The sequence below is a fragment of the Phalacrocorax aristotelis genome, chromosome 4, assembly GCF_949628215.1.
Source record: "Phalacrocorax aristotelis chromosome 4, bGulAri2.1, whole genome shotgun sequence".
NCBI classification, from domain to species: domain Eukaryota; kingdom Metazoa; phylum Chordata; class Aves; order Suliformes; family Phalacrocoracidae; genus Phalacrocorax; species Phalacrocorax aristotelis.
Window position 1 is genome coordinate 84635589 of NC_134279.1, and position 25582 is coordinate 84661170.

Sequence of the window (25582 nt, forward strand, 5' to 3'; positions counted from 1 at the left end):
TTTGGCATCCCCTGCCCTTTCCAGGGAAGCTCTTTGAACTTGTTAGAGTTAGGCCAATAGGGGAGACCAGTACAAACCATAAACAAATACCCAGGAAAGACTAAGAAAAGGGTAACCATATATGACACTTCCCCACATACTCTCCCAAATTCTATTTTCGCTCTCAGGCTTTCCTGACTTCATATGATTAGCCTAATAAGCAACTTTTAATACGATCAATCTTGGTTCCTCCCTGAGAAGTATCAAGTTTTTTTCTAGCTAGATCAGAAAGTCAATGTGATAAACGGCATGCCCTGTTGAGACAAAGGGGCAAATTCAGGAGCGCAGAAAAAGCAATGGAGCCCTGGTATTTCTGAAGAGGCTGAAATGGAACAGATGTTTATCAGATAGAGATATAAAACTGTCTCTGATGCCAGAAGCTGCAGAGGACCAGATATCATTATTAGAGAAATTAGGTCTGTTGAGTAAGACATCTTACTATACTTTACTGTTCCTAATAGAGAAAGAACAGTTCTGAAAAACAGCCTTCAGGTACAACAGCAGATGTCTAAAACAAAGAGAAGGCTCACTGGACAGAACATCCAAGCAAAGCTGGGGAGGAGCTGGGGGCCTACACTAGAGTTGTGCCTATCAACTGGGTATGCAGTACTGGCTCGAGTCTTTGAGTGTGAAATTTGCTGTCTTGGACAAGTCCCAGAGAAACACAATATTATGGCAAAAGAGTTGATGTGATTACCAGTCATGCAAAGAGGGGGTAATTTTTAGCTCTCTGTGTAGCATTGCTGAGTCTAGTATTGGGATGTAGCATCCAAAATACCAGAAGAGTGAATACATAGAAGGGCTTGGAAGTTATTAAGGGCCTGTAAAAATGCTTTGCAGTTAGATGTATACTTTGTTCTCTTTCATTTACCAGCTAGAAGATTGAGAATGGACCTGCTTATATTTAGAGGAAGAAAGTATAAAATACAAGCAGCTTCCTCAATCGAGCCAAAAGAGAAAATGTATTAACAAATCCCTGGGAGCTAAAGCCAATAAATGCAAATTAGAAACAGGTGCAAGTTTCACAATGATAATGATTAACCACTGGAAGAAATTATCAACAGAAGTACTTGATTCTCCATCTTGTAATATCTTCAGATGAAAACTAGATGTCTTTCTGGAGGAAGTGTTTTAATGATATATGAGTACTTTAGTGAAATATAATATCCTGTAATTTGAAGGAAGCCAAAAAATGATCTAAGGGTTCCTCTGTCTTTAAAAACTATGGTTATGAAAATAAGGAATTGTTGTTTAAACAAGGAAGACAACCTATGATGAGCAGAAGATTCATATGATGGGGCAGGTAGAGGGATTGTGTCAAAGTGCAGTTGTGCTCTGGTGACCCATGATTACCAAATGAGACCTGAGGTTGCTGTCAGCCACCACATGTTGGATCAGTGTCAGGACACACCTAGCAAACACAAAAGCAGGCATTTGGCCTCAAACACTTACAAATTGATTTGGACATAATGCAAAATCACAGAAAGCAGGCCGGGAACCAGTTGTGAAACAGATTACGTAGTCCATCCTACAGTGACATGTAAATTCACCCTATGAAGCCAGACAAGTGTCTGTTCTTAAATCCCCTAATCAGAGTGATTTCACAATATCTCCAGAAAATATTTATGTGGTATCCCCTAGTTATCCTTGTCACATTATCTATAACCTATTCTACAAAATAAACACCACCATTAGCCACAGTCATCTTGCAGATCACATTGGCTAAATTACTGTTGACATCTGTTGGTTTTTTCCCAGTTAGCCTCTACCTTTCCTGAGATGTGGAAACTTGACAAAATATTCCAGAATGTTTTCACCATTGCTGAATAAAGTGGAAGGGTTAATACTGTGTGTTTACAATAAAGTAGTGTAAATGAGAGTGCTCAGTATGACTGTTTATTATAGTATGACTTCCTAGATTCTTGTGAACTTTATGATGCTTTGTAATCCCAAACTTTTATTGTAGAGCTGCTAGTCATTCTCTATCTATATTTATTATGCTGCATATCCCTAGATGAGTGAAATACTTGTTCTTACTGACTTAGAACTATATATTTAAAAGACGTGTAGATGTAGCACTTAGGGACATGGTTTAGTAGTGGACTTGCCTGTGTTGGGTTTATGGTTGGACTCAATGATATTAAGGGACTTTTCCAACCTAAATGATTCTGTGATTTCAGGATATTTCTCAAATTCAGCAAAAATGTTTTGAATTCTGATCCTTTCCCCTTAAATATCTGGAATCTCTCCCAAAGTGGTAACATTTGTGTAATCAACAGGTATACACACCATTTCACCATCCAAATTATGACAGCTGTGTTTGATATTTTGATACAGAAGCATTACAGATAGTGCAGAAAGTAGCATATGAAAGGGAGCGGTACAGCAGATGTTTTAGAAGGGAACAGCACAAAACCTAATTTATGCACATGAGCAACTTCACAGATCAAAAATATGAGACTCCTTTTAAACATATTCTTTCATAAATTCACCTTTTCCATGAAGTCTATGAAACAATGCTCTTTGAGAATTATTAACTTTTAGATACAAGTTTGTAGTAAATAATAACTTCTTTACTGAACTGCAACAGCTTATTGCATTCATGTTCGTTAGGTCCCAAGAGACATAATTTCATACATACCGTAAAGGGAAGCAGACACTCCTGCTGGTTCTGCACCACGTACAGGCTCAGCGGGGGAACACGGCAGGGGCCTGTCAAACTGCATGCCAAACAAAGTGTGTTTTCCAGAGCTTCAGAGAGTGCAGAACAAGTGTTCGTCCAGGAAGGTGATGTGACATCCACAATGAGAATCCGCAATGGCTGCTGGCAGTGTACTTTAGTAGCAGGAAATGTTCTCCGTGTTTCTGAGAGTAATTTTCTGGAATTCATGGTTTCTGAACATGGGTATTAGATGTCCAGTTATCCATCTGCATCTGAACAGGAAAAATGAACAAATAGTATCAATGAGTGAGACTCCCCCTTTCCCATTCACTTGAAAGCAGCCTGAGACATAGCGGACAGTAATGAATTAGACTCCTACAGCTTTCTCCAAAGCAATCGTTACTCTAAGATAAACCCACACAAAGACCAGGGAAAATGCATACAGTCAGCAAACAAAATGGTTCAGCTAAAGAAAATGCATGGTAGATATATGCTTAGAGATGCAACTGGAGCAGTTAAAAGTGTTAATAGCAAAACCATGCCTAGTCCATGGATGAGCTGTGTGATGTTGCGTGATCCCTCAGTATGGCACAGGTACATGGCATCAATCTCCAGCAAAGAAGTGATCTCCAGCAGCTGCTGTAGAGCAAGACTTTGAACTCCTACTTCTGCAGTGGCCAAGTGATTATACCCAAACACCCTGAGGAGAACACAGTCCCACTCCTTGATACCCAGTATGAGACAAGTAGCTGTCATATCCAAAAAAGGCCAGCATGATGCAGCAAGAAAATATTGCATATACATAAATTTTACTTGGTGGATGGTACAGGACCGACCTTTGTCCGTCAGAGTACCTAACACCTGGGGTTAGCTCTCTGCATTGACAGAAGCCTCAATGAATGCAGCACTAAGGCTGCCCAGCAGTACCTCATACTGTTCAAAAACATGGGAGTGCTGCAAGCCTTAAAAACTCTGTAATGTCAGAAACTCCAACAGAAAGTATTTTCAGTGAAACTCCAGCTTTGATTCCCAGAGCTGGCTGGAGATGCTGGGAATGCTATGAAAGGAGGTGGCTGTGCTGTGCCAAACAACACAGAGATTTGTTAGCACAGCTTGGTGCTGTCAGTGTTGCAGGCGACAGCTCGCACAAGGAAGGAAAGGAAAAGATTAGGGCTCCTCAGTTCCTGGGTCCTGTGTGTGTGGGAAGAGAGGTGGTTCTTGTTGCAGTACCCTGGGAGAGCACCGATCCCTTAGGCACACGAGGATTGTGTGGTCAGGACACGTTTCTCCCCCCCCTCTTTTTGTACACTTCCTTTCAAATATCCACCCTTTCACCCAGCAGCACCACTACACATCTCCGCATGCATAAAGCTCAGCTGGTGCTGTTTTGAGAGACTTCCCCACAATCTTTACGAAAATTGGGCTGTTTCTGTGAAATAGCGGAGAAGCAGCAAGAAACAAACAGGAGGGGTGTGCTGTCAGGTCTTGTGTCTTTCCTGTACCTCAGGTGTACAGAACAGAGGAAACCATTCAGCCGTGAGGCCAGAGTGAACACCTCGTAGTTTGGCTTAAAGGTTTAGAGGCAAAGTATTCACATGTACTCATCCTCAGACATTGAATATGACATTTCTTCTTCCCCCTATTTCCCTTCAATGCATACATCTTAAGCACAAGAGCCAGCATTTTCTTGTTAAAGAAATCTTTTCCTTCCTTCATCATGAACAAAGATCTTGCCTAAAGTCTTCTTTTCACTAAGTCTAAACATATCTGCACAAAGCACTCACTGCTGTTTCTAAGGGTACAGAAAATGCTTTAAAAATGTGTCTTGGTAATAACAGCAGCATGTAACCATACAAGTCTACTTGTGCCCAGAAAAGTGCTTACATAATTGCACACACCTTCTCAATATGAACTAGAATAAATTCTTTCTTCCTACAGCTGTGTAAATCCCCAGCAGGCTTAGCAAAATTTGAAGAAACCCTGGATTTACATGGTTTGGCTCTGGTCAGAACTCGGGCCAGTATGCGTTCCTGTAATTTGTGTGGTATGTTTAGCTGAGACCAATAACTGTTTTACGTTCACCAAGGAGACAAGCTACTATATTTCCTACAGCCTCCAGCACTTTGGAGTAAGAATTTCTGTAAGCCTTGAAAAGAGCAAGAAATTAATTTCTATGTGATTGAAGTAACATCAGAAAAAATCTCTGTATTTCTAGGATGTTTTTCAGCGAAGGCAAAATGGAGTGATCACAGATTGAATTTCAAAATTGAACTGGTAAAAATGTCATATATGTATATACACGTGTATGTGTATATATATAGATATAATGTACATATGTGTAGGTATCTTGCTTTGACTAGTAACCTGATATAATTTCACTGGAAAATGGAAAACTGACAGATACCACTTTAATCAGTGTCGCTTCTGGAGCTTTACAGTTTACAGGAGAGTTCACTAAATTACTTCTGGGAAAATTAAATATGGGCAAATACTTTTCTGTCTGTATTTTTTGTGATGAGGCTTTATACTACTGAACTCTGCAAGCCCCCAGTGCTTTCTCAAACAAGGAAACAAAAACCATCCAACAAAAGAGTTGGGTCTTTGATTTGCGTTGGTTTCAGAGAGAAAAATGAGCTTTGATTCTGAAAAAAAACCCCCACAGTCTTCCTAAATTTGAATTAATTCTCTCATTCTTGACACTGTACAGGACTATGCTTATTTTAAACTGCTTTAGTAAAATGGATCTCTCATCAGCTATGCACTTTATCAGCTGAATGGACTTCATTTCTTCATAATTGTGGTGTCTTAATCTCTGCTTAGCAAAATTAGTATGATTTATATGCAGTTCTCGGTACAATATTTGGTATACAGCATAAACAGCCCACCTCCCTTACAGCCTACATCAGTTACACTTAGCTGTGATGAGGCTGGTAACTGAAGAATTGGGTATAATAGTCTAATGGGTTACTATGGTAAAATCACATCTTCATTTAAGCAGCAAGTGAACTGACAGAGAGCCTAGCCTAAGCGATTACACCATAATTCAGTGTGCACAAATGGAAACTGTTAGTTCTAGCAGCTGATATGACATTAACTTACTGCTCAATAAAACAGAACGTATCAACTGTCAGAGCTTGTTGCTAATGGTGATGTACATTTGCTCAGTGCAAGAAGACATACATTTTTCAGAACTAGAAAGACAGGGACAGAAAGAAAACTTTGCCATATTGAGTGACTTGTGAGTGCTGATAACATTCTGCAGTTGCATATTATCCTAAGTGCTTCATTTGTTCCAGTTATACAAACCCATCAAATAATACCCAAGTCTAAAAAAGTATAAATGAGAGGCAACACCAAAGCCACTGGTTAAAGAATACTAAGAATAGTCTCCATCTTCTTTCTAATATAAGTACCAGCAAAACTTGGATCCAACCTCACTCGAAGTGGGAAGAAAAAAAACACAAAAATGTGAATAATGAGTTTAAGTTAAGAATGCCTTACTGGGTAGCTAAGCCCTACAGTCCTACGGCTGTGAAGACAACTACTTTGACAGTGGTCTGTTTACAGAGAACTAGGGAGTAAAACCAGGAAAACCTTGAGACACAATAGTAAAGAATACAAGCTATTGGCAAGGAAATGCACAGAAAATGATGAACAAAAGGCACCAACAAACAATAACAGTCAATAAGTTTAAGGACAATAAAAACTTACTCTGTCAATTATCAAAGAATAAATGCTACTCCTTAAACATATCAATAACAAAAGACAACCTCAATAGCATAAATCTGCTTATAAGGATATGATTTTTTTAATGATACAGAAAAAGTGTTCGATGACTATTTTGATCTGCATTTAGAAAAAAAGCACTGATAACTAATTATTCTCTTTTCCATTAGCAGCTAGAGAAGATATTAACCTGCAGCTGCTAGTACTGTGAGTTTTGCATTTCTGAAAGGGGATCTTTGTGCCCAGGAGCCCTCTGAACCATTCCTGTTAACCTTTAACTCATCTCAGAGCTGTGCAAGTTCCAGAGTAACCATAATGTTCTTGTTTAAACAAGGAGCACGCAAAACAATTCGGATAGCAATAGCCTATTTGTCATAATGTACATACCAGGCAAATTCATAGAAACTGTGATATAATGCAGTCAATAACAAATTTAAAAATATTTGTGTAATTATGCAAAATAAATCTCCTTAATCAATAGATTTTAGTAGGATTACATATAGGCCTAGGTGGTCAAGGCAGGAGTGTCAGCAGAGTGTAATTTGCTTCTGTGAAGCATTCAAATTAAACGCACTTGCTTTTAGTCACCATACTACTATAAAACGCAATCAATCCCCTCAATGAATAGATAAGAGCTCATTAATGGAGAAATTGCAGATAAATGAGGATTGTTCAGTAAAAGGTTCCCACTGCAATTATACAGCTATCTGTTTTTTCCTTAATTACGTAGAAAACAGATGATACACAAAAATTAATCTCATAAAATCTGTAGAAAACACAACCACTGATGTTGCAAAGAAGGGCTTAACACAGCTGCTTATCAAACTGGGCTTATTTGCATACCATGCATTTTAATATACCCAAATGCAATTAACCAAAAGAGCAGCAGAGGTAGCAGAAGATAAGAGCTTATGTCACCTTCAACTCAGGAAGTCCCTGAGCTGCAAATAGTTGGAGGCTGCAGCAGCACCGCTGCAGACTCAACCGCTTCCTATACTCTTCCCAAAGCATTTGCTGTAGGCCGCAAGTTCATGGAGGAGGTGAATCTGTGGTCTTATACTGTGTCACTATTTTCATATATTTTTCATTTGGAGTTTCAAACTAGGTGGTTTAAAAATGTCATTTTCTGACTAAGCTTCAGGACCCTGGGAAACATGAAAATTCTCACGTGGAAGACAGATCAAGCTGCATAAATAAGTGGGATTACTAGAGAAAAAAAACAGCAAGCCATGGAGAAGCCTGAGCCCTGAAGTAGTTATGCACTGTGGGTGGCTTCTGGTGTATATCTTTTTGTCTAACTAGCCTAGAAAAGAAGGCATTTATTTGAAAAGGTCAGAACAAACAGAAGAATAAAAACAAACAAAAAAAGTTAGCATAAAATCATGCTACTGAAAACAGAATTATTCAAGTGCCTATATAACAGAAGATATTACATATTTTTCTATACACCAGTGCTATAACCAAAAATAAATAAGTGGCTTTAGGCCTGTGCTTTTATTGACATAAAATCACCAAATCTTAGTAAGAATAGTCACTTTATCATAGTGTTAAAAATAACTTATTATAACCTTTATAGATTTTTTTTTCCTTAAAAGAAGAGGAATTATAACACTATAGGCATTTGGAAAAAGGCATTTCCTAATTCTGAATCACTAAAAATGATGCAGCAAATGATTGTGAATGCTGAACAGCCAGCGTGTTGACAGATAAAGCAAAACAAGCACAAGCTGATGCATAATGCTTATGCCCAAGTGCCCCTATAGAACAACCAGCCAACTCATAAAACCCATCAAGAATGCTCTGAGGGAAGTTGTGTTATCATGAGGGACTTCTCTTTGAGTGATGTGCTGGAACTCTCAGTTAAACGTCTTAGGTATTGTAATATCTTTTTGATGAGATTATATGCATGATTAATGAAGCCTCATAGGGCATATACTATATATTGCCTGGCATCTTGATTAAGAAACTAGAGTGATAGGAAGTCAACATACACGTTAAATGGATAACAATCTGCATAATTCATAGGCCTCAAACATAACTGTAGACAGGCAATCATCACTGAGGGTGCTTTAGTAAGTGCACGTGAAATCCTGAGATACATGCATGTATCAGAGCAGACTAGAATTGCCCTCCATAGTAACGCCTTACAGGCAGACAGGCTCAGTTTTATTTCTTTCTTTCTCCTACTCCCTGACACAAGGCCTCTTGAATCCTTTTCAGTGCAATGAAACAGGACGGAGCAAGAGGGGACTGCTATTTCCCTTCCATCACACCTTGAAATATCCTTTAACCTGATGGTCAGGGCACTTTTCTGAGAGGGAGGGTATCTTATGTGAACTCTTCACCCTGAGAACAGCATTGAATCCATACCACGCACGTTCTGGTTGTCTTTTCTAGCCATTATTCCAGTGTACTAAATGATTAGTGGCAATATCCACATCAGCTTTAGCAGCGGAGTGATATCTTGTTTTTTGAATGCAGCGATTTGACTAACAGCACTGGGAGAGAACCCCAGTATGTGCATTCTCAGAGGAGCAGCTGCCTCACCGTAACCCAGACTTGAGCATTTACATGCAGAAGAGGGTAGGCTTTAAGATACCGCTTTCCTTTCTTTGCTTCCACCAGGCCAGCTGAGGTAATTCCTCACTCAGGGTTAGGCCCAGAAATCTGACACCACGGAAATCTGGGTTCTGCTTTGATTCTATGCAGGACCTTCCGAGCTGTGACTGAATAGGGTTTGCACCTGAACGACAAAAAGCAATGCTGACATCACAAATGTCAGACCACAGAAGAACAGAGAGGCTTCTGTCAGGCCCTGGGCAGAATAACTTAGCAGGGGGCTCAGTCTCCTTACTCTTCCTCCTTCCTACCTCCAAAGCACTTGGCACTCTTTTGAAGGCTGCACATTACACTGATGGCCAGTTGCAATTTATCTCAAGTGGTATGATTTCAGGTTATGCTAGAAGCAGTCTCATGATAGGATGTGTAAGACACTAATGTCATGCTGTATTAGGAATACGGGATTGGTCAGTGAAACTTTCCTTAATATCACAGTTATCATGTCATGCAGTTTCCTTGTTAACTGGTCAAGACTCACTTTTAAAGTAATTAGGGCTTCCTGTCCCACTGTTTCTATTGACAGACTGCTCGTAAACCTCAGTGCTTTAGTGATGAGAAACCTTCCAGTAATTTCCATCCTAAATGCATGGTGTCTGCCCATTTTATACCATTGTTCTTGTGCCAGCATTACATTTTTCTTCCATAACTTTTCTCCTGCCTCATTATTTGTGCCTTTTACATATTTGTAGACAAAAAAATCATATCCCTGCTCAGCTTTGCCATGCCTTTCAAGAGGCAAGGCTTTCCTAGTTGCACCTTTTAAAACACACTCTCTATTTCCCCAGTTATCCTAGTAGCCCTTTTCTGCAGCTGCACCAACTTGAACATTTCTGTACATATTTCATTTCCATTCATATTTTATTCAAATTACACAAAGCATTTCAGATGACATCTCACAAATTTGTAATGGAACTTTTACCTCCCCATTACTACTGAATGGCTTTTGTCATATATGACAATAGGGAATATGGAATACTTTAAATTCAGATGATAAACTGAAGTGCATAATTTAGTATATGTATTTTTTTCAATTACCTTCAATTTTCCTAAGGTGTGGTTTAGGATTTTTCAAGTCTGGAGGTTGTCCTTGAGAGGTTTTATAAAAGAATAAACAAATTTTACTGGACACAAGTGGCAGAAAGCACAATTTATGAGTTAATGGTGTGTTAATAACAGTTCTTGTTAATAAAGAATAATCCCTAGAATACTAATGTATGCCTGCTGCTTACACACACAGTTCTGTGTGTCCAGATCATGTGCTACATCACAAACCCCTTGTACCCTGGATGTGACCTCTGAGTCTCTAAATTTTTAGTCTGACCGTAACATTCTCATAGGTTCTTTTTTCCTGTACTATTTTTTTAAAAGCTTTAGAAGCAATGCTATCTCACCAATGAGCCCTGTGACCGGATACTCAGAAAAAGGGAAAACAGCACGCAGCAGCCTGCTGCACTTGTCCTCTGGCCCACAAGACTGTCCCAGTAAAAGCTGCACACTTTAAGGGCATGTCCCGCTTGGAATGTGAGGAAATGCCAAGGTGGCTGTGGCAACTGCGGTCTCTAAATTAGGCAACCTCCCCCACTGCGAGCTGGGTCTGTTCTGCTGCAATGCTGTCGTAACAGCAGATCCTCTCTGCTCTGCCCCTGGTGGGGGCCACTGAAGAAGGGTGTGTGGTTAACACAGATGGGTTTAGAGCAAATGGGCAGGCTGGACGAAATGGGTGAAACACTGCCTGTGCCATTCCTCCTCCAGACAACAGAATCATAGAATCATGTAGGTTGGAAATGATCATCAAGTTCAACCATTAACCTAACACTACCAAGTCCACTGCTAAACCATGTCCCTAAGCGCCACGTCTAAAAACACTGGGGTCAGGAGCAAGCTTCTCCCCACCCATGGGGACCCTGCCCACAGGGGACATGGCCATGGCAGCCACGCTGGGCTGGGCAGGGCCCTGCTGTAGGAGACGTGCCTGTGGCAGCCGCTGGGCTCAGGCCGACTGCTGGCCAGAAGCACCCAGTCCGGGCCTGTGAGGGGCCTCCACGGAGAGCCACGCTAGGCCTGTGGTGTGAGGGGGGCCCTGCACGGGCGGGCGGCAGCTGGCGCTGGGGTTACCTGCACAGCAGCCCCAGCAGATGTGCCCAGGAGAGTGCAGCAGTGCTGGCGGACAGACAGCTCTGGCTGTCGCTGCTCAGGGCCGCCTCTGGCAGGGCACCGGCCCAGGCAGCAGTGCAGGGCCAAACCCCTCCTCCCTCCGGTCAGGGCCGTGTTGCACACCCTCACCTGCGCCCACAGACGTGTGCAAGGTGGGCATGGGCACACGTGCTCGCGGGCATACCTGCATGTGCCGACGCAGTCACAGGCATGCATGGGGTGTATAGGCAGGCATACACGCGTGTAGGCACATGCAGGTGGATGGCAGGAGCCCACGAGGCTGAACAGAGAGAAGGACTGACTCACTTCTGCATCAAAGTAGCTGTAGACTTTATCTGTGCCCTTTGCCCTCTCATCTATTAGGAATTGGATGCTTAAAGGAAAACCTGTATTTTTCAGAATGGACTTCAGTCTGAGAATACATGCTGGAGATAGGCTAAATCCGTAAAGATCCTTGCTATTTCAGAACATTATATACTAATTCATAAATTGAATATGCCAGTTAAGTAATAAACTTAAAACTATAAACCAAACTAAAATAAATATTCATCGAATCTCTGTTACATTCTAATACCTCATCAGACGTGTTTCTGATCAGATGCTACAACAATCGGTTATCTCCCACGTCTTTATCATTCATTTGAACAGGTATTTCTAGTCATTGTGGATGAAGATCATAGATAAAACAATAACCAGAGCAGTAAAAACTAATAAATACAGATCAGCTGGAATAGAAATGTGTAGGTCTTATTTGCAGGTTGTAGCATATTTGCAGGAAACAAGAAGAGAATTTGGATCATGGTGAAAATTATACAGCATCTTTGAATGACATAATTGTTAAGAGAGGCAGTGCTACCTGCTTACACAATTAAGGAGATTTCAGATAAGAAGTACAGAAGTGCATCATCTCCGTATCCTAGTACAGAGTATTCTTTAATCTATCAGGCTGAAGAAGAGAAAATCCAATTACTGAAAGCTGAAGCTAGAAAATTATTCAACTTTTAGAATGTTTTCTCAGGGAAAGCATGGCTGGAGTCTCTGAATCTTTATTATTATAATCAGTAATATTGTGTTTACATTACTTTATACACACATATATAAAATACAGTCATCTAGCAGGACTTAATGGCACTGAACACAGTTCAAACATGGAACAAAAACCCAACAGACTACAGAAAGCCAGGAATGTGCAAGTGCTCAACATTGCAGAAAACACTGTTTTGCTTTGTGTAAGTCCACTGTGAAGCCATTTTTAGAGAATTCATGTCCTTCTGATTCTGCCATCCTGAAGGGGATAAAGTACAATTAGAAAAAGTCAGGGAAAACCAGTGGTTATGAAATACACATCAGAGTTTCTGAGTAAGAAGAGATTAAATAGATTCTGATTCCTTAGCTTCTAAAAGAAATGGGGATATGTGACGGAACCATTTAAGGTTGTGAATGGTGTTGAGAAAACAAGCAGAAATGCTTATTCATGTTTCTCTTAACAAAAGAGCCAGGAAATGCTGAACAAAATGATCTGGCAGAAGTTTAAAATGAAAGAAAGCGTTTTCTCATACAGGGCATAATTAGAGTTCATAAGAGAGGATCACAGAATCACAGAATGGCAGGGTTGGAAGGGACATCTGGAGCTCATCCCGTCCCACCCCTGCTGGAGCAGGCACACCCAGAGCAGGGGGCACAGGACCGTGTCCCAGCGGGGTGTGAATGTCTCCAGGGAAGGGACCCCACAGCCTCTCTGGGCAGCCTGTGCCCCTGCTCTGGCACCCGAACAGCAAAGGGGTTTCTCCTCATGTTCAGGTGGAACTTCCCATGTTCCAGCTTGTGCCCGTGGCCCCTTGGCCTGGCGTTGGGCACCACTGAAAGGAGTCCGGCCCCATCCCCCTGACACCCGCCCTTCAGATATTTATAAGCATTGATGAGATCCCCTCTCAGCCTTCTCTTCTCCAGGCTGAACAAACCCAGGTCTCTCAGCCTTTCCTCACAAGGGAGATGCTCCAGGCCCCTGAGCATCTCCGTAGCTCTCGCTGGACTCTCTCCAGCAGTTCCCTGCCCTTCTTGAACTGGGGGGCCCAGAACTGGACACAGCACCCCAGATGTGGCCTCACTGGGGCAGAGCAGAGGGGGAGAAGAACCTCCCTCGTCCTGCTGGCCACACTCCTTTTCATGCACCCCAGGACACCGGCCCCCTTGGCCCCAAGGGCCCGGTGCTGGCTCAGGGTCACCTCGCTGCCCCCCAGCACTGCCAGGGCCTTCTCAGCAGAGCCGCTCTCCAGCAGGTCCCCCCAGCCTGTACTGGTGCGTGGGGTTGTTCCTCCCCAGGGGCAGGATCCTGCACTGGCTCTTGTTGAATTCCCTGAGGTTCCCCTGGGCCCAGCTCTCCAGCCTGCCCAGCTCTCGCTGGATGGCAGCACAGCCTCTGGTGTATCAGCCACTCCTCCCAGTTTTGTATCATAAGCAAATTTGCCAAGGGTACACTGTCCCTTCCCCCAGGTCACTGATGAATATGTTGAACAGAACTGGCCCCAGCACAGACCCGTGGGGAACACCGCTAGTGACAGGCCTCCATCCAGACCCTGCCCCGTTGGTCACGGCCTCTGAGCTCTGCCGTTCAGCCAGTTCTCAGCCCACCTCTCTGTCCTCTCATCTAACCCACACTTCCTAAGCCTGTCTATGAGGGTGTGATGGAAGACAGGGTCAAAAGCCTTGCTGAAGTCAAGGTAAGCAACACCCACTACCCTCCCTTCATCGACCCAGCCAGTCACACCATCACAGAAGGCTATCGGGTTGGTCAAGCCTGATGTCCACTTGGTGAATCCATGTCGATACTTCTGATAACCTCCTTGTCCTCTGCATGCCTGGAGATGACCTCCAGAATGAACTGCTCCATCACCCTTCCAGGGATGGACGTGAGGCTGACTGGCCTATGGTTTCCTGTGTCCTCCTTCTTGCCCTGTTTGAAGACTGGAGTGACATTTGCTATCCTCCAGTCCTTGGGTACCTCTCCTGTCCTTCATGACAGGGTGATGGAGAATGGCTTAGCAACAGCGTCCACCAGCTCCCTCAGCACTCATGGGTGCATCCCATTGGGGCCCATGGATTTGTGAGGATCCAGTTTGCCTAAATGATCTCTGACCCAATCGTCCTCAACCAAGGCAAAATTTTCCTTCCTCCAGATTTTCTCTCTCATGTCTGGGGGCTGGGATGCCTGAGGGCCAGCCTTAGCAATAAAGACTGAAGCAAAGAAGGCATTCAGTAACTCTGCCTTCTCTGCATCCTGCATCATCAGGGCACCCATCTCATTCAGCAGTGGGCCCGCAGTTTCCCCAGTCTTTCTTTTACTATGGATGTATTTGAAGAAGCCCTTCTTGTTATCCCTCACATCCTTTGCCAGGTTTAGTTCCAAGTGGGCCTTGACCTTCCTTGTTGCATCTCTGCTAATTTATGATGATAAGCAATGGGCTCAGAGTATTATTTGTCAACTGTTATGAAGATTCTTAAGATGTAGGATTAATATAATTTATTATGCCCAAGGAGTTATAAAAAAAATACAGCTGATTTCAGGAGGCTAGTGTTTTTGTTTTGTGGATAGTCAGAGTAAAAGCACAGCATGAGAAAAAAAAAGGCAACAAAAAACCAAACCCAAAGACTGTCCATAGAGATTATATTTTTAGGCTTATTAGAATTAGAAGCTGATTCTAATCAGGAATGAGAAAATGGCAATAGGTGGAGGATGTACCAGGTCTGCACGTGTGCTATAAAGGCTAAGTCTAGTAGAAGGACGGGGGACAGGCGCCCTCTGGTCTTCAAGCATATAAGATGATGCAAAGAGGAGGAGAATAAACCCCATTTTTCCCAGTGAACAGGGCAAGTCACAATGGTGTTTGGATAAAAGCTTTGTAATAATGGAGTACTGGGAATACGTTACCTGAGGAGAATACGGCATCTCTCTCATGGGAGGACACAGACGTGGTGGTGATATCTACTGTGAGTAAGAAAGTAATTAGTTCACCAAGTTGGGAGTGAGGAAGTAGGAAGTTTGGTTTTAGCTTTGAGGCAGTCAAGTCGGCATCAAAGAGGAAATGTTAGGGGCTGAGAATTTGGTTTCAGAAAACCTGAAGTAGTGTGGTTCATCTGTGTCATCAGCATTGATTTACCTTAGCCCACCGAATCTGTTTGCAGATAAGATCATAGAGAGATCATGGAAAAGTCAGAAAGAGAATCAAGGGCAGAGATCCATGGAGATGCATGACATGAAGGAAGAAGATAATTTCTGCAAAGAGATTCCCAGAAAGGCACATGGAAAGGGAGCAATTACATAGGAATTGATGGTTCAGCCAGGAAATGCAAGGTCAGATAATATGTCAACAATAGGACAATGAAATGTGTCCAGTCTGTGTAAGAAGGATAAAGATGGAGCAGTGCTCTGAGCTTTAGCTAAGAGACTTGGGTGAGAGCAATGACAGAAGCTGGAGCAGAAAAAGAACCCCAAGTAACAACAGCAAAAAACCGCATGCATTGAAAAGCAGTGAAGGAAATGGTGCGGGTGGAGTGATGATAGTTTAGGAGGATGGAATAGATTAATTGAAACTATGATAGGTACAGAGCAGTTCTACTAAGGACATGGAAAATCTGATGACAGATGAGCTCAGTTCGTTTAGGTGGCAAAACAAAACGTGTGAGATGCCATGGTTGTTATTATTTCAGTGGTCAAACACTGAAAAGAGCTACTAAAAATAGAGGACAATGATGGATAACAAAAATTAAATATAAACTATCTGTGAACAAAATTAGAGTTAATGATGGTTGTTAACTACACAAGTACCTCAGTTACTTTGTGGCTTCTGTGACAGTTTTTTCGCTATGTGATGGAAGCTCATCTGCGCACCCACAAAGGAGAACAGAGACACAGTGACAGGCAGAAGAGCCCAGGTTATGCCCATCCTGGCTACTGCCCTCAGCCCATCGAAGGCCCATTTCCCCAAGCCTAAAGGAGCACAGGGGCAGGGTGTCAGACCAGGAAACCAAACTAGGGATGGGAGGAAGGGACACCCTCCCGGGGCCGCTGCCTGGGCTGTCCCCAGAGAGCTCCTGTCCAGGTGTGAAACCCAAAAAGAGGAGTCAAATCCCAAGCACCTTTCTGACCGAGAGTGGGTTGCTGCCATGGGGTGTGGGACACATTATGGGGTGCGGGGGAGGAACAGCTGGGGACTGCACAAGGCTTATTATGTTTAGGGGAGGAACCAAAAGTGGGCAGAGGGATGGAGCTAGGTGATTTGGGAAAGAACAAGTGTGGGGAAAATAGAGAGGTGAGGGGCTAAAAAGAGCCAGTCCTGCGTAAACAGTTGGCTGGTCAGTATGCTTGTCTGGCCAGGCCCTGCCCGGACCACCACAGTCTGTCCCATCTTCTTCTTAAATTCCTTCCCAGCTCTGCCCTGGGTGAGGGCTCCCTTCTGTGTGCATGGCGGGGTGTCTCGCTGCAGCAGCTGGAGCCGCACCATGGGTTGGAGGCCCATGTGTCTGTGGTGCAGCGGCTGGAGCAAGCGTGAGTGAGCAGGTGATCATTAGGAAAGGTCAAAATGGACCAGCTGGTGAATAGGTGAAATGGCTTGGGAGCAAGGGGGTCTCTAAGGGTGAGACCATGGGAGGAGGTGGCTGTTGGAGGGAGGAGGGGAGCTCTGGCCAGCTCTGGGGGTGTGTGCGCGCGTATGTCCAGATGCCAGCAACTGGGGAGGCTGGGATCCAGGAGCAGCTACTGGGCAGACAGAGTGCCTGAGCCCAGCTGCTGGAGGGATCCATATTGTACGTATCGAGGTAGATACATACACACACAGTATGTGTATATCTATATTTCTATCTGTCTATATATTCCTGTTAGTGGAGAAGATCATCATACATAAAAGGCTAGTGCAGAAATTATTGCAGGGATCATGGTAGTACTCTGGCCCGTACGCAACAGTAACAGATTTGAATAGACTTGAATATCTATTTTATTCTGAATGCATTAGGTTAATAGTCCATTCTGTTGCCAGGAAGCAATTCCTTATCTCTGTTCAAGGTCTGTCTGGGAACTTGTTGGCCCAGGGAAACTTTTCCTTTGACTCTTCCATTAGCATCATCATAAAGGCTTTCTTTTCCATAGCTTTAGGTGCCATTCTCCTTGTATTAGGTTTTGTGTACTTGAGCGAAGTAACAGGTTTTCCTGAAGTTTCATGTTAAATTCATATTTGTTACATGAAATGTGTTTTTCCCTTGCCAGGATTATAGGCACACTGCTCTGCCTGCTCTGATACAGTCTATACAATCACTTTTGCTTTCTGTATGTCTCAGAAAACATTAGCCTTCTCTTCTCCCCCTCCCTCTCCTTTTCCCTCTCCTCCCCCCAGCTTTTCTCCCCTATTCTACCCTTTCTAATGTGACAAAAAGAAAAAGTCACAGCCTGTGTTCAAATACCAACAAGGGACTCCATTAGAAGAAGGAATATACCTACTACTTGGTATATAGCTGTCCTGCCTACTTTACTATGGAGCTGTTCCTTCCCTTTTTTCTGCCAGTTTTTTTTTTTCTCTTTTATTTTTTTCTGCAGAATTACAAAGAAAGTATAAGAAAAAGCACCACACTTGACAGCATTTGCATGATGGGAGCCTTTTTATAAACTACTTGCAAGCAGTTACAATGATCAATTTTAGATAGTTTTTGAAAACTAGCCAGCTGTTTCAGCATGTATCATGTTCTGAAATGACCTTTAGCCTATCCCTGTTGCATCTTTCATTAACCTTAGATATTACTTGCCAATCCATTCTTCCCATTACATTCTTAGGTCTTGTAGCTGGGCGTCTTGTGCCTCCTCCCTCTCAGTTTTGAGAGGAACTTCTTGTCACGGGCCCTGACGCTCTTCTAATCTTTTTGGATCGCGTTAGGGCCTCCTGTGTCACTGTCAGGGTTCCGCAGGTCTTGTTGCTGGATGAGCTCTTCCGTCCAGTTGTCTCTGTGTTTGCCAAGAGTGTTCTCTCGCCTCAGAGGCGCGCAGTTTGTAGTGTTTCTCATAGCGTTGGTGTGTGCGTTTTGTGAGTTTGGCTCGGAGCCGCCTTGCTGGCCGTGTAGAGTCAGGTAGGTGGCACAGCGATGAGAGCTTAGGGTTCATCTGTTGCTATGCCAAGGCTGTTGGGGGAAAGGTCGTACTGTCATCTTGGATTGAGTGGCCCTCCTCAGCAGGCAAGGACCGTAATCACCGTGACGTTTTGTGGGCTCGGAGGCCGTGACCGTGGCTATCTGGGAGAGGCAGCTAGAGTTCAGCTGAGCAGATTACATCTGCAGGGTGTTCAAGCTTGTACGTGCGTAGGGCTTCATGTTTGATGTCATATGTTTGTTTTAATGGCAGGTTATAGTCGGTGTTCAGGAACAGTTAAGGTACTGCTGTGCAACCAGGCGACTTGTTTCGTATTGGTTTTGGAGATGCCAAGGGACGAGTCGTGCAGGGCGACGGAGGGGAACTGAGGGGACCGATGTAAGCGGGTGAGTTGGTGCGTGGTGTATATAGAGGGAAGATGTGACCGATGCCTCTATGACTCCATTGCTCCTTGCGTTTGTCTTTTGTTTTGGTTTTGAAGTAGCGTAGCAATGAGCAAAGGAGGCAAGTCGAGCAAGGCAAGTGGTGATTGGTGGGCTGAAGTAGCAGCTCTTTTCTGAGGTGTTGTGTTGCTGGGGAAGGTATAAGCAACGCGTGTCGTTTGGGTGTTACGGACGGCGGGCGAGCTGAACATGGCACCTGGAAGTGATATAGGCCAGGTGGGAGGCTGTCGAGGGAAAGGAGTGCGAGACGGGGATCGGTGCGGGCAGGCTGTGGCATCGGGCAGCATCTCAGGAGGTGCCTTTTCACTTGGCTTTTTGCAGGTGCCGCTGGCAGGCTCGGAGCGGTGCTGCCGCATGCCTATGAGAGGTCTGAGAAGGTGGGGCAGCAGCCAGCATCTAAGACCAGAGAATGCTGTGGTCCGTCGTCGAGCTCTTCAGTTTGTAGGTAACACGTGGGCCGTCTTTGGAACGGCGTATGAGCATTAGAAGTGAGCTGGGTAGTAATGAGGAAGTCACGGGGCGGTGATTTCTCACGAGCGTAACGGTAGTTTACTGTGTGTTGATACGTTTGGTGCCACAAGCGATGACGGAAGCGGGGTGTGATGCTGGAATCTGTGCCGAGCAGGTGAGCCGATGGGCATGTTCGTTTTGATGAGGGGGGTGCTCTGGAAGAGATCTGTGTTGACCTGTGTGATACTTATTGCTGGCTCTGGGTTTTTTTCTTTTTCACATGATGAAGAGGCACCTGGCCACTGCAAGAATATCCTGGTTAGCTGGTGTGTTTCTTGTTGTGAAAGGATTCATAATCTGACCCATCTGAAAGCCCCACAGTGTGACTTTGGTTAGAAAGAGATTTTGAAAAATTGAGATATTTCTTTTTCAGTGAGGTTGCATTCTATGAACTTGCCATCAGAGTGCATCTTAGAGATGATGTCTTTGTCAGTAGAACTCATCAGCACGAGACTTGCAAAGTATTGCTTTTTTTTTTAAAGATAAAAAAAATCAATGGTCCTTGCAGAGATCCAAGCACAGCACATACTCCAAAGGTTGATGGCATTGGTAGTGCTTGGGTTCTCAGTTGTAACAGTCGAGATACCATAAAAATATGGTTCCCCTGCATGCTTCGGTACAGCCAAACGCATTAGCATATCTGCCGGTCCTTCTTGGTAGCCTCATGTATTGCAACACCGGGGATTTGATTTGCGTGGGTTTTTGTTGTGGTCTTTTTTTTTTTCCCCAAAAAAAGTAAAACCATATCGGGGATCCCTTCACTCACCGATTCTTCTGTCATAAATGAAAGTTTAAAAAAAGCTAATGTCGTCTGATTTACGACGTGACTTGCGCTCTTTCAGCTGTAACTGCCGAGCAGATGTAGGGTACGATTTGTTAGGTGTACTTAAGCAGGTAGGTATTTGTTGTAAATATCTAGTGAGGGGCGACTGAATGTTGGGGGGGGGGGGTTTCCTGCCGGTATTTTGAGGGAGCACTCTTAAGTACTTTATTTCAGTCTCGCTTTCGACGCGCGTTTCCCTGGCAGTTCAGCAGCATCTCTTGGGCGGGGCAGCTGGGCGGACGTCCCTCCCGACTCCGTAACACGCCAAAACCCCCCAGTCACGTTGCTGCTGTGTATTTTGGAGATAGATAATCTTATGGCGGGCGTGAACGGCTGTGCGAGTTGAATGAACGCAGAAGGAAAATGGAAAGCTTTTAGAGCCTAGACGCTCGTATTGGATGTGCGTAAACACGCGCCCGCCTTCTCAGCACAAAGTGAATGACAGAGATTTATTCTTAATTTTTCACGTTACTCTTTCAAGTTTGACACGCTTCACTTCAGGCTTCATGGAGCTAGGCAGCAAGACGTGCGGCGGCAGGGCGAGGGCTGTAGCTGCTGCAGTGGATCTGTAAGTGGAGGTTCCGGTTACGGTACAACTTTGCCCCGCAGCCTCACGGGGTTATCTCCCCGCAGCGGTGCCGTAAGGAAGGGATGAGACATTTTCCAACACCAGCCAGAGCGTTCAGTGTTACGCAAAGAATCTGTTCAAAATGGTATCGGTTAGTCTTAATACCGTTTTCAAGTGTTCCAATCACTCTAGCTTTTAAAGGATGTGTTGTGTTTTGACATGACCCATTTGCCTGGAATCTTGCTGTGGCTCAATTTCCTTCCTATCCCTTATGTTGACTGAGCTCCTCCATTCTCTTCTGTGCTATTTTATTTACGTGCTGAAATATAGTTTGGGATTTCTGTTTTTCAGATGTCTTCTAAGTGTCTTGTGATGCTCAAGAGATGCCCCCCAGCCCGGGTTTGCCTGCCAGTCGTTAAGCGTGGTGAAGGTAAGGGGCCATCCCTCTGCCTGGAGGCTCCTGGCTCTGTCTCCAGCGGGTGCCCCACAGGTGTGGCCATGAGGGCTGCCTGGTGGGGAGAGTCGGGGCCCCCAGGGACCGGGGCTGTTTGTTGCCCCGGGGAGCCTGTCCCAGCACGGGAACAGAGCGGGAGCATGGCCGAGCAGAGCCTGAGAGAGACGTGACACCGTCCTCTGGCACGCTCCTGCTTTGCCCTGGGGCGGCCGCCAGCCTGCGGACAGGGGCTGGGGGGGCTGCAGCTGTTTGGGGGGCTGCCCCACCTTTTAGATTTTAGCAGAGCTCCCCCTTTTCTGGGGGGTGGGGGGTGTGTGTGCGTACCTTTGTAAATGGAACTATTAAAGTAATGAGCTGCAGGTTGGAGCAGATTCCCTTGTTTAGTGCCCTTCTTGGGGGTGAACAAAATTGGGGGAGTCCTGGGGGGTGTGTGATGATGTCATGTGTGGGCGCCCCAGTGTCACTGGGGGAGCTAATAATGCGTCAGAGGAACAGGTGAGTGGGGGCATCATGTAGGGTTTCCCCCCCAAAAAGGGGGGTTGCAGCCCCAAAATGCCTGAAAATTCAGGGGGGCTATTACAAAACCCTCTTATTTTATATATATTGAAATGTAATATTAATTTATAGATGTATAAAGGGATTTTGAAATAAGAACTTATCTCTCCTATATTATATAATGGATTTCAGGATACAAAAATTCTACATCGAGATACAGGGTTTTAAAACACAAAAGTAACTCGACTGTCTATATATCTAGATCAAAAAATAAAGGAGTTTAAAGTGAAAAAAAAGGATAGATGAAGGAATTCAAAACAGAAGAAAGTCTGACTAGAGCGAGCATCTACGCTTAGTGTGTGTTACATAGTCTAAGTAGATGTGTAATCTAAATAGAGGTTATATAGAGTGAAATAAGCCTAGGTATAACTGTAAGTAGATGTCTAAATAGAGAAGTCGAAAAAGATTGAAGTGTCAAAGGGTAAGTAAGCAGATAGCTAGTCTCATTAGGTGTTTTAATACGTGTTAATATGGAAGTCTAAACAGGTATGTGTAAATAGATATTCTGTGTAAGTGTAAATAGCCTAAATAGGTGTAAGTGTAAATATAATAGCTAAGTCTAAACAGGTATTGTATGTAAATGTAAAATAGATGGTACATATAAAACATAGATGTACTCTGTAAGGATGTGTAAGTAGACACATAAGTGCAAATGTCTATGCTATATAAGGTTTTAAAATGCAAAGAAACCATGTTGATAGAGATGTTTATAGAGAGGATTTAAAAATTAGACACATACCTCACCCCCACCCCCCAATCAACTGAAGGCACAAAAGCGCTTTCAAATGCTGCCCCTTCCCCGTTCTCCTTCTCCCATCCCGATTTGGGGCCGATTCCCCCAAATGGGGACTTCCCCCTCTGGGGCTGCGTAGGCAGCCTGGGAGCTGCTGCCAGGGCAGACAAACACCCCAAAGCCCCTGAGTCTGGGTCTGCAATGGGGGGTGAAAAACCCCAAACAGACAAAACACCCAGACAGGTTTGGGGGAAAGAAAACAATCTGGGGCTCCTGGGAAAGCCCACTCCTGCTGGGTTTGTGCAGCTGGAAAGGAGGGGGAAAAAAAAAGCGGGGGTGGGGGGCGGAACCCCGCTAACCATTCTCATGCACAAAACCAGGAGCAAAAATCACCGATTTCTGTGTTGTGGAAAGGGCCAAAGAGACCCAGGAGTGAACTGTTTGGAAAAGCAATCCCAACTTTTACTTTATGAAAAAGCAAAAAAAGCCGAAGGAACAAACCCCAGAAAACCCCAACAACAAAAAAAGCCAAGCCATCCAAACAGAAAACACCAACACCAAACGAACGCCCCAAAAACCCCAAATTGGGGAAAATTTGGGGTGAAACACCGGCAGTTTGAGGGGCATTGCTGGGGCTTATCTGGAGCGGATTCTCCGGAGTGGGTCAGTTATCTGGAGCGGATCATCTGCTGCAGGTTAGCCCAGGTGAGTTGCCCGTTGTGGATTATCCTGGGGGGACCCCCTGGTGTCAGTCATCCCCATGCATGTTCCCCATGGCGTGTCTGCCCAGACATGCCCCTGTCCAGCAGTGTCCGCCTCCTCCCCCGCCATCCCTCTGCGTGTGTCTGTGCCCTCCCAAACGCTTTCCCCTGAAATGGCCCCCCCGCATGACTTTTTTTCCCCGGTGACATCCTCCCTCTCCCTGGCCTCCTGTTCTGTGCTCGCTGCAGCCTTGTGCTTACGCAGGATGAGCAGAGCAGGGTCCTGGCAGTGCAGAGGCGAGGCGAGGCGCTGCCAAGCCAACGAAGCCCAAGGCTGAGCAGTGCACAACTCCTTTGCAGGTCAGCCACTGGCACCTGGTCTGCCTGGCTGCCCTGTGCCCTGACGCACAGCTGCCCCCCTCACCCCAGGCAGCCTGCCTTCAGAAGGGCAGCTGTGTTCCCCTGATTGATTTTCTTCTTTAACCCTCTAGGACCTGTTGACTTGCTGCTCTCCCTGTCACAGCCCTGACGCCGCAGGCCTACAGCAACTGACGGGGCTTACTCCGGGGGGGGTGGGGGGTGGGAAAGGGGACCTTTCTCCCCAGGTCGTTTGTGCTGCTTCTCCTCCCTAGGGCGTGGGGTGGGGGTGAGTGGGGCAGGAGGGAGGACAGTAATGGCCACCTGATTTTTAAAGCAGTCGAGACGGAAGGACTAAAATGCTCGAGGCACTTCGGTGCTGGGCGGTGCGGAGGCAATGACTGACGCTGCTGGGGCTGCAGGAGTGGGGAAGGTGCAGAGAAACATGAGCTCTGCGCACGCAGTAACAGTTCCGTTATCCCGGCGAACGTCACCCAGAGCCGGCGCGGGTCTTGCCCCAGAGAAGAGTCACGGATATGATCCCGCTGCCCCCGGGCTCGGCTACTGCAGCCGGGAATCGTGCATTCACACTGGCGATGGTCTGTCCCTGCTGCCACCGTGAGGCCAAACTTCGGTACTGCACTCGGAACAGACGCATGCGCAGTGGCGACGATGTGTCACTGCTCGCTGCTGCCACCGAGCGACCGAACCGCGGAACAGCAGGGAGGAGCTGCGCTACCCTGGTAGAGATTTCCACCCGCCCCTTACCCGATCGCGGCAGGCACCGAGCGATCAAAACCGGCTACTGCAGACGGGCAGCCACCCGTTCCCGAGGGTGAAGTTTTCCTCTGGTCGCTGCTGCCACCGTGCAAGAAGATTCTGGTACTGCATCCAAGCAGTTCCGTATGCGCGGTGGCGCTTTATTTTCTGCCCCCTACTTCCACCGACCGCCCAAACCCTCGTACTGCAGTTGGGCAGCCGCGCATGCGCAGTGTCCACCTTTTTTCTGCTCGCTGCTTCCACCGTGCGACCAAACCGCGGTACTGCAGGCGGGCAGCCGCGCATGCGCAGTGGCGCCTTTTTCTGTTCTCTGCTGCCACCGTGCGATGAAACCGCGGTACTGCAGGCGGGCAGCCGCGCATGCGCAGTGGCGCATTTTCTGCTCTCTGCTGCCACCGTTCGACCAAAATGCAGTATTGCAGGTGGGCAGCCGCGCATGCGCAGTGGCTCCGTTTTTTGTTCTCTGCTGCCACCGTGCGATCAAACCGCGGTACTGCAGGCGGGCAGCCGCGCATGCGCAGTGGCGCCTCTTCTCCTCTCTACTGCCACCGTGCGACCAAGCCGTTGTACTGCAGGTGGGCAGTCTCGCATGCGCAGTGGCGCCATTTCTGTTCTCTGCTGCCACCGTGCGACCAAACCGCGGTACTACAGGTGGGCAGCAGCGCATGCGCAGTGGCGCCTTTTCTGTTCTCTGCTGCCATCGTGCGACCAAATCGCGGTACTGCAGGTTGGCAGCCGCGCATGCGTAGTGGCGACTCTTTCTGTTCTCTGCTGCCACCGTGCGATGAAACCGCGGTACTGCAGGTGGGCAGCTACGCATGCGCAGTGGCGCCTTTTTCTGTTCTCTGCTGCCACCGTGCGATCAAACCGCGGTACTGCAGCCAGCAGCCGTGCACGGGCTGTACCGACATTTTGCCGCGCTCACTTCTCCACGCCACTTAGTGACACCCCCCCGCTACCTGGTGACGGCACCGTGGGGGCCGGAACCGTGTAGGCACAGCCCTTAGCGACAGGTGTTGACCCCTTGCGATAGCCGGGTGAGGGTGGTGCTGATACCCCTCGCCACGCTCTTAGCAACGGGCCCCGCCCCCCGCGATGGGCGGGCGGGCAGTCTGATGTCTGACCCACCTGGCCCCACCCACCTTTGCGACAGGCCCCGCCCCCTGGCGAGGGCCTGGTGGGGCGGGGCCGTGCTCCTGTGCTCCCCAGCACCCCCAGGTAGCAACAGGTCCCACCCTCTGGTGACAGCCTGGGGGTGTTGCTGGTGCTGCCTGGCCCCACCCTCCATAGCAACAGGGCCTGCCCGTGGTGATGGTTCCAGGGGCATTG

General features: G+C 46.0%; 1 protein-coding gene and 2 long non-coding RNA genes across 3 annotated transcripts in view; 1 reads left to right on the forward strand and 2 right to left on the reverse strand.

Annotated features, from left to right (window-relative positions):
• M1AP (meiosis 1 associated protein) overlaps nucleotides 1–2969 on the reverse strand; it is a 29450-nt gene extending 26481 nt beyond the window's left edge. The window contains exon 1 of the mRNA XM_075092394.1: nucleotides 2681–2969. Coding sequence (XP_074948495.1) covers nucleotides 2681–2929 — 249 coding nt within the window. The 5' untranslated portion in view covers nucleotides 2930–2969. The remainder of the gene's footprint in view (nucleotides 1–2680) is intronic.
• A 14860-nt stretch (nucleotides 2970–17829) lies between these two features.
• Nucleotides 17830–23466, reverse strand: LOC142056865 (uncharacterized). The gene is made up of 2 exons (XR_012660446.1): nucleotides 23378–23466; nucleotides 17830–20806 (listed from the first exon to the last, which is right to left on the reverse strand). It is a non-coding gene; the product is annotated as an uncharacterized LOC142056865 (long non-coding RNA).
• LOC142056864 (uncharacterized) lies at nucleotides 20985–23447 on the forward strand. The gene is made up of 3 exons (XR_012660445.1): nucleotides 20985–21103; nucleotides 22796–23120; nucleotides 23382–23447. It is a non-coding gene; the product is annotated as an uncharacterized LOC142056864 (long non-coding RNA).
• Nucleotides 23467–25582: the final 2116 nt, after the last annotated feature.